Source organism: Gossypium arboreum, chromosome 4 (assembly GCF_025698485.1).
Source record: "Gossypium arboreum isolate Shixiya-1 chromosome 4, ASM2569848v2, whole genome shotgun sequence".
Lineage (NCBI taxonomy): Eukaryota > Viridiplantae > Streptophyta > Magnoliopsida > Malvales > Malvaceae > Gossypium > Gossypium arboreum.
In genome coordinates this window covers 24,413,134-24,422,898 of record NC_069073.1, presented here as the reverse complement: position 1 = coordinate 24,422,898, position 9,765 = coordinate 24,413,134, and the positions used below count along the sequence as shown (strand labels likewise).

Here is a 9,765-nt window from a genome sequence, read left to right as displayed (position 1 = left end):
TCCACAAGGACTAAAAGTACTAGTACTAACTATCTTTCAATTATTTAGCCTAAAATAAAAGGGATTTTTTAATCTAAAATTAACTAAACTAATTAACTAATGAACACGACAGAGAGTGAAGGAAATAATCGAATAAACCAATGATAAAGACAATAGCCAAGGAAGAATCCACCTACACTTCACTTATTATTCTGACTCTAAATTAAATCATTTATTCACTTGTCTTGATCTGTAGAAATCCCTAAATTATGTTAATATCTCTTTCAAGACTAAGAACAACTAACTCTAGGTTGATTAATTGAGATCTCTTTCTAATTAAAACCCCTATTATCGCATTAACTCGATCTATAGATTCCCTTATTAGATTTGATTCTAATTCGACAGATTTATATAGTCCTATTTCTAGGATTGCAATCAACTCCTCTTAATTATGCTAGATGTACTCTTAAACAGGGACTTTTGCTCCACTAAATAAGCACATCAAACTTGACTTAATATCCTGAAAATATTAAGGCAAGAATTAATAACACATTATTAAGAACAAGAACAAGTATTTATCATGTAATTCAGAAAATTAAATAATAAGATTCGTCATAGGTTTCATCTTCCCTAGGTATTTAGGAAGTTTAGTTCATGATGTAAAAGGAAAAAATCTCAAATTTAGAAAAACAACAAGACATAAAAAACCCAAATAAACTTCGAGAGAAATTTGAATGGAGATTTTCAATCTTGAAGTGGATCTGCTTCCGAGATAATTCCAACGGCTTCCTTCGAGTAATTTCTACTTTCTACCATGTGTGTCCCTTTAGGTCCTCTTCTAGTGTCTATTTATAGACTTTAGAATGCTCAGAAACCCTAAAAATTGGGTTTTTCCACGTAATAGGGAAGCAGGGTACAAAATCGACACGGACTGGCACATGGGCATGTGGCCAGCCCGTGTGACTCACATGGGCGTGTGGCCAGCCAGTGTGGAAATGCGCAGGCTGTGTGGATCCTAGAAACAGCTCTTTTTTCCCGCTTTTGGCTCGTTTTTCACTCATTTCACTCCCCTATGCTCACCTAAGTATAGAAACATGAATTTAAAAAATTAGGAGTATCAAATTCACTAATTCATATAATAAATCATCCAAAAATGCATCAAGAATGGGATTAAAAACATGTTACTTTTATGGTTTATTAGGGTTCCTACTCAAAAGTTTAGTCTAGTTAGAAGTATAAGACAGGGGTGTCCTCTCTTCCCTTATCTTTTTATTTTTTGTATGGACTGGTTGGGGCAAAACATCAGTTCTTCTATAAATTCAGGCATTTGGTCTCTCATTCGTTTGTCTAGGGATGGTCCTACTTTTTCTCATTTATTTTTTGTTGACGATCTTGTTATCTCTGGGAAAGCTGATGTTAAACAGGCTATGCTAATAAAGGAATTGCTGGATAACTTCTGTGGCTATTCTGGACATCGGGTGAATGCTAAAAAATTAAACATTTTCTTCTCCAAAAGAGTGAGTGATAATCTGGCGAGGCATCTTTGTGATACGCTTGGTTTCCATAAAGTTCATAAATTTGGTTTGTATTTGGGTGTTCTTCTCTTTCATGATAGGGTTACTATCAGTTCTCTAAAATTCATAGTGGAAAAAGTCAAGTCGAGGCTACATAGATGGAAACAAGGTAATTATCTCTAGCTGGTAGAGTTACGCTAGCTCAATTGTTTCTGCTCTTTATTCCTATCTATTTTATGCAACTTTTAAGGATCCTGCAAGAAGTTTATGATGAGATTGAGAGCATTGTTAGACAATTTATATGGGGATCATCTGGAGGGAGTAAAAAATGACCCTTGTTAATTGGAGCTTAGTTTGTCAACCTAAGGCTTCCGGTGGGCTTGAGATTTGTCAGCTGAAAGATCAAAATACCTCTTTTTTTTTTGAAGTTGGGATTTTACATTCTAACAAATCTAGAAGCTTTATGGGTACGGGTTTTGCTAGCAAAGTATGTTGTTCAGAAAGGTATTCCATCATAGAAATGACTCTTTTCTATAGAACGATCTTTCTAAGATATGGCCCCTGCTTAGAGAAAACATTTTTTGGTCTATGGTAAATGGTTACACAGTTAGATGTTGGGAAAATAGTTGGATTACAGAGATTGGGCCCTTGGTGAATTTAATCTCAACTAATACTCGCTTTACTATGGACTGTTGTATTAAAAAGATGATTACTAAATGGGATGTTAAAATCTTGATCTCTTTCATGTATGGTTGCCGGAAGATTTAATTAGACGTATCTCTAGCATTCTGCCTCCGCATCCTTTAGCAGGTTCAAATAAAATTGCCTGGACGAGAACTTCATCTGGTTATTTTTCTATTAAAATCGCTTATCGTAAGGTTAAGGAAAGTTTGTGGAATTCTATAGAAGAAGCTTGGAAATTACCTTGGAAGGTTGAGGCGCCTCAAAGAGTCCAGGTTTTCCTTTGGTTGGTTTTCAAACAAAGATTGCTTACTCAAGGCGTGGTGTGAGTAATGATGTAAGATGCTCAGTTTGTGGTCATGGATATGAAGATGTGCTTCACGCTATTAGGGATTGCGACATAGTGAAAAAGGTATGGTTTCGAATCATTCCCTCTAATAAACTAACTAGTTTCTTTTCAGGTAATTTATAAGAATGGCTTGAGTTTAATTTGGAGAATCATATTAATATCGATTGGGGGAAAGTTAATTGGTCGTGCTTCTTTAGACTTCTTGCTTGGTGAATTTGGATGAACTGTAATATAGTCACTTTCCAAGAAATGCAGTGGAATATAGAGGAGGTTGTTAAATGCACTCAAAAGGGAGGGAGGTCTGGTAGTCATGCATCGAGTGAGGACTTTGTGGGAACAGACAAGTGCATTCGCATTAAGACTGATGAAGCTATTAAAATTAACACAGATTTCGCCTCTACAAATAGAGTTTTGAGAGACCAGAACAGAGATTGGGTCTTTGGTTTTAATCGCAGAATATGAATTTGTTCTATTTTTGAAGCTTAAGTGTGAGGCATTCTTGATAGTGTGACTTCGGCGCAAAAAAGATGTCATGACAAAATTCTGATATAGAGTGACAACATGGAAGTCATTGGGAGCATTAAGGAGTCCTTTTTGAAGGGGACAAATTTTGATTTAATAAGGCACATTTTTCAACTTTTAAGGAAGGAGGCTAAATGGGTCATTGGTTATGTTCTTAGAGAAAATAATATGGAAGCTGATCAAATTACTAAGTTGGCTTTTGATAAAGAGGGAAGATTACAGTTATATGTAGCTTTTCCTTTAGTTTTCTTTCTAGTTTTTTTGTAACACTTCTTTTATTCACAAAAAAAAAGTGTTTACAAATTTTATACATTTAAATAAATTATTTTATTTTTCAAAAAATTATTTTGTAAATTTTTTTACGCATAAAGTAGCATATTCTTGGAATATAATAAAAACACATGGGGCCTAAATAAACTTTAGCGAAAGCTAAACGCAATGTAAATTTCTTTTGAATAGTTAATAATATAATATTCAAAGAAATGAATCAAGACAGATAGTTGGCCCATGTTCATAGTCTAAAGTCTAACATATATATATATATATATTCTATTTGATCTGTTTTCCTACAAGGGATTAATATACAATTTGGTTGAGAACTTCATACTTGTTTTTCCTCCATATAATTATGTGTAACTTATGAATCACCCACCAAATCTACTATATATATTTTTTAATATTAGTTTCATTATAAGTTCTTATTATATCTTCTCCTTTTTTATAAAATGTCTAGAACTACCCTTAAATAGGAGGATAATGTACTTCAGCGCACTCGAACCTACGTCCTCTTATACTGACAACAATGTTGATGCCAATCAAATTAAGACTCAATCAGTAACTAGACTTTTTAAACTGATCAAATAATTTTAAAGTTGTCTTTGATTTTAGGAACCAAAACATTTGGATTGTTTGTGATAATGAAGGGTTTTGGAGTTAAAAGAGTCAAAGCGGATGAAATGATTCACTAAAATCGGGTTTTATATCCTGACTCAGTTGATTCATTTATTAAACTTAGAAAGATGCAGCATCTCTTACTTTATATCTCAACTTTTGTACCAGGAAAGTAACATTTCATAACCTAAACAGCAAAGGAAATGTTGAAAAGGTTGCCTAGATGCCCAATCATTATAAGTTGTCGAAAAGAATGTTTTGCCACTTTTGCTTACTGGCACTAATGGAACAGTACATGTACCTTTGGTTGAACTTTGAGAGTTTGACCATTTTGATTAATTCTTTGTTTCTGCAAAAAGTTTTGCATTGCTTGTTCGTGTAAATAGAGGAAGAGATTCAGCAAAACGATCGATTTCCGATAAACTGAACAAAGAATCCAGGACTTAAAATACTCTCTCTTTCTGCTGTTTGATGCCATCTTTCCAAGACTTATCTTTCAGCCTCTAAAACTGCTATTTTTGTAACTTGGCGTTTCATCTGAGATTTCTGAAGAGCACTGGCTTATTACCTCTAATGGACCTGAGTCCCTCAATGGCTTGCATGTAACATGTAATCACAAACTTATTTAGCAAACACTCAAGGATAAATCCAAAAGCATATACTATATTGTTGAAAACAATCCAAGAAACCATCAATTACAGTATCTCCATAAGCACCTTAGTAACAGAATTCGATTACGTTAGCTCCGAAACACTCCTAGAGATTCAACAATAAGGCTTTAAATCACATGATTTCAGACTCTGTCCCACTCAAATTCCAAACCAACTTAAATTGACACGACACCAGCCAGCAAGCTCCGATATATTTCTCTCATTACGTGGGAACACAAGACATTCCCATGACCAAGAATAAGAACAGTTGTCTCCTTTGCAACTCAAAGTCGGGATTGGAAAAAAGAAAAGAGAAAACATAGACAAACACAAACTTCCACCTGTTCAAAACGGGTTACCTTCCAATAGGTCCAACAAAAACATGGTAATGCGAGGAAGATTTCAGATCAATTTAAGGAATGAAAATCTTGACTTCATTTATGTAAAAAGAAAAGCATAGCGCAATTCAAGTGGCAGAATTCATCCTAATTCAACTTACAATGGACAGACAAAACTGCCAGAGCTCAAAGGCGAAGAAGATAAGTAAATAAAAGGCATGGCAAAATGCGATCAATAGGGAAGGGCTTCATTTGGCATGTCCCAGTTATCTTCGTCATCCTCATCCCCCTTCTTTGTAGATACTTCCTGCTTGTTTGGTTGTGAAAATCTTGCTTGGGGACGCCTGATCACATATGCATCAGAGAAGACATAATCATCACTAATTATTATCAACCAGAGATAATATAACCACAAAACAGAATATGCTCATTGAGAGCTAAGATAAAAGGGTTGGAAATTGACCATGAACTCAAACAGAAAAAGGCAAGGCCTAACTAGTTCATGGAGGATGTAAATGTAGAAGAAACAAATAAAACTACACCAAATATGTTACATGTTCAACTAAGATCAGAAACTGCATAGAATATACCCTTCTTAAACACTACTCTACAAGCTCAAATTTGAAAGCCTTGGTTCAATATACTGAAGTTGTCTCCTCAAACCATATTTAGAAATCAAATGCTGGGGATAACAGCTCAACTGAACACTATGCGCAAAGGAAAACAAAACCAGCTAGGCCTTGACACATTGCATTGGTAAATCAATCACAAGGAAACTGCATAGGCTTCAATTTTCATCGCTAAGAAACAAATACCCAACAATAATTTTCTAATTTTCCCCTTCATATCCTCCAAGCTCCACCAGGGAACCAAAACTGTCTAATCTCATATGAATTCTTCAGCCCTTATCTTTCTTTCCACCCCAATTAAAACCCAAAAATTCCAATGCTAAATTACTCGAAAAAAAAAAGTCAAACAAAAGAGCCTAAGCATATGACATACATTGCATAGCATCCAAAGTTCCTTTCTTTTTCTTCATTATCTTCACACAGTTTACAAAAACAAAGGAAAGGCCAAAATTTTACCTTCTACGATTACGCTTAGCAGCCTCGCGTGACTTACGCTTCTTCTCATCTTGCTTATTCTCAAAGAACCTCCTCCTCTTACACTCTTGAATAACACCAGCTTTCATGACCTCTCTTCTGAACCTGTTAAGCAGTCTTTCTTCAGGTTCATTGTCATCCACAATAACCTGGATATTGTAAGCCGATTTGAAGAAAAGGGTATTGGCATTTGCAAGAGAAGGGCATATAACTGATGACAATTCAGTGGATAAAGAAGAAGATTGATCCTCTGGAGCTGACCATGAGAGAGGAGCATTTTTGGGTTTTTGGGAAGAGAGTGAAAGACTGTTGAGAGCCGGTGGGGCTTTGGGTGGAGAAGGATTAGGAGGTAAAAGGAAGGAGAAGAAGTTTGAGAGTGAGAGTGAAGTAGCCATTGTTGTGGCCTGTGGTGTAGATTGATAGGCTCAGCCTGGCTTTGAGTTTTTCAGTTTGTGGATGTTTTCTGACTCTCCTTTCTCACATGGACACTATCCCTTTATGTACTATTTGAGGATAAGCTGACTCGGCCTTGATTGACTCTTAAAAGTTTAGGCCAACTTTGGGTCTTAAATTTTATTGGGTTCTAAAAGATTTTGGGCCTTTAGCCTTTTTCGAGTCTAAAAAATTAGGGAGAGGGAACTTAAATTTTTTTTTGTCTAATTGGAACTTAAATTTAGAAACCGTAAATTAACTTGATGCTTCTTTTAGGTACTTTACTAATTGTTAAAATATGTCGACGCTACATTGATGACAAATAGCACGAGCACACATCGAAGCCTTATATTTTGATACATGATAAAATAAAATAAAATGTTTAAATTTATAAAAATTATAATTTTTATTTTTTCACTTGTAGAAATGTGAGATTGTCATGTGCTATTATGTTATTGAATGTCAATGTCACGTCACATATTTTAATTGTATTAATCAAATACTTAAAAAGTGTCAAGTTAACTTATGATTTCAAAGTTTAAGTATCAATTAAATAAAAAATTAAATACTAAATTAATATAAATTGTCAAATTCAAATATCTTCGTATATATATATATATATCCAAGTTGATATTACCTATGATTATTTGGAAACAATGAAAATAGCTAATAACCTATATATATATATATATATATATTATAAAATTAACTCTTAATGAGTGTTTAAGAATTAATAGAGGTATTTTAAGTAGTATAAATAATTAATAAGGGTATTTTAAATAATATAAAAAATAATAGAGATATTTTATGTTGATTAGGGATATTTTAAGCATTAGAACTTAATAAGGAAATTCATGTATTTTCTAAAAAATAATCAATTTACTTATAAATTATAAATTTTATTATTATAATTTTTTTATTTTTATTTAATGTATATGTATCTATTATATATATATATTCAACTGTTTTTAGAGTTACTGAAGTAAATAGATATATTTTGATATTTCAAGAATATATTAAGGACACTTTTGATATTTTATAATATTAATTAAGTTATTTATATTTATTACTATACTAATATTTTTAAATTGTGTTATTGTATTTTTATAAATGTTGTTTTCATTGTATTTTAAAGGCATTGTTAATTAAATAAGTATCATTGTTTTTACACATGGTCAAAATAATTATTTAATCTCTATATTATATTATTGAGGTTAGAATTATGGTTAGCTTTTTTTTTAGGGGTATGTACGAATAAAGGTCTATTTTTAAAATTATTTACGGAAATAAGCCATTACTAAAATAATTACGGGTACGGATTGAAAATAAAAAAATACATTGACATGGATGCGTTTTTAAGGGATGACCCCCAAAAAAAGGCTTTCATGTCAGCGCTTTTTTCCTTGTGTTAGGTAAAATCATGTTGACATGGACACGCTTTTGCTGAAAATTTTAGAAAAGGTCATTTTTTTAAAAATATTACAAAAATAGACTAATTTTTTTTAAATTTACGAGAATAAGACTTTATTAAGACCCAAAGCGGCCTCACCATTTTTTTTTTTGTGTACCACCAATTAATGTGGAAATAAAACTTGCAAAACATATATTTATATAGAATCAAAGTCTCATTTCCCTTGTTTTCTTAAGCAATGTGGGATGTAAGATATGTGTATATATAGATTCATGAATAAGTTTACAGCTTGTTCGTAGACAATGTGACATTCTTTCATATTTTAACTAACACCATAAGATTAAAGGCTATACTATATTTTATAATCTTTTACAAAACAATTTCTATTTTTTATATTTTGTTAACGTTTTCTCATATTATAAAATTATCTTTTGATATATTTAACCTTATTGTATTCTAGAATTGTTTAGCACTTAGATAGTTTTTGTTTTGTAATTTTAAAACTTGATATCTCTTTTTAAATATTTTACTATACTCATTAATTTTTAATCCTAATTTTAAATTTAATTTTCATCACCTAATGAATGCTGATAAATTTATTTCAGATATATTTTGACTATATAAATAATCTCTTTAAACATAATATATATTATGTTAAATAAGTTTTTATAGAAATATATAACATACTTAAAATATAATAAATATTTTCATATTTTTATATCTAGATTAAATTACATTAGTAGTCACTTAACTATGATTTTTGGCTATCGAATTATAAAACTTATAAAATGATCACTCAACTATTAGTAATTTTTTGGTCACCTAATTATCTTGAATTTTGAGGTATGTAACAAAAAAGATAAATTTGAATAGTTAAATGACAATTTTGTAAGATAAATTTGAATAGTTAAATGACAATTTTGTAACTTTTCATAAATGATGATTAAAAAACATAATTAAATGACTATTTTATAACCTTTTATAATTAAGTGATAAAAATTACCTTAAATACATAAGAATAGACAACTTCATAATCAATTTTTATATTACATACGTATAATATTCTTTATATGTAAATGATTTTTGTTTTAATATAACTTTCATTCATTTGAAAAGAAAACAAATGTATATGAATCGATTCATTAATAATTTCAAACCTACATATTATATTGATTGTTTGCATCAAGTTTTAGTGTTCAATAAATAAACCTATATAATCTTTTTAGTGAATATCTAATAATATTAGTATTGAAGTATATAAAATGAGATTGCTTTAAAAAAACAAATATAACAAAATAAGATTGCATTAATGCCAAATACTATATAATCTTCCACACATCCTTCAAAACACATTTATTTCAAACCCATTTGATTATCTTCAAGCAAGAAGAGACCAAATCCACATCATTTTATATTTTATAATTTTTTTACTTATAGAGTTTAAAAATTTTATTTATAATGTAACAAATGTTAACTTTTTGTAAAAAAATTTAAACTCTATAAGTAAAAAATTATAAAATATAGTGTAACCTTTAATCTTATATTGTTAGTTAAAAGAAGAAGAAATCCCACATTGTCTAGGAACAAGCTGCAAACCTATTCATGAGTCTATATATACACATATCTCACATCCCACATTGATTAAGAAAATAAAGGAAATGAGACTTTGGGTCTATATAAAGATTTGTTTTGTAAGTTTTATTTCCACATTAGTTGGTGGCACCAAAAAATAAAAAAAATGGTGTTACCACTTTGGGTCTTTATAAAGGTTTATTCTAGTAAATTTTCAAAAAATTGTCTCGAGGATTTGAGGATGGAATTTGAAATGTGATAATCGTAATTTGTAAGTTGAAATTAAAATTTGAAAGATTGTTTGAATAAAATTTTGAAAAGGA

At 30.9% G+C, this 9,765-nt stretch overlaps 1 protein-coding gene across 1 annotated transcript; it reads right to left on the bottom strand.

Annotated features, from left to right (window-relative positions):
• Positions 1 to 4,997: 4,997 nt before the first annotated feature.
• LOC108458259 (30S ribosomal protein S21, chloroplastic-like) lies at positions 4,998 to 6,533 on the bottom strand. The gene is made up of 2 exons (XM_017757584.2): positions 6,010 to 6,533; positions 4,998 to 5,268 (listed from the first exon to the last, which is right to left on the bottom strand). The coding sequence occupies exons 1-2, from the start codon at positions 6,420 to 6,422 to the stop codon at positions 5,157 to 5,159; spliced, it is 525 nt and encodes a 174-aa protein (XP_017613073.1). The 5' UTR covers positions 6,423 to 6,533; the 3' UTR covers positions 4,998 to 5,156.
• Positions 6,534 to 9,765: the final 3,232 nt, after the last annotated feature.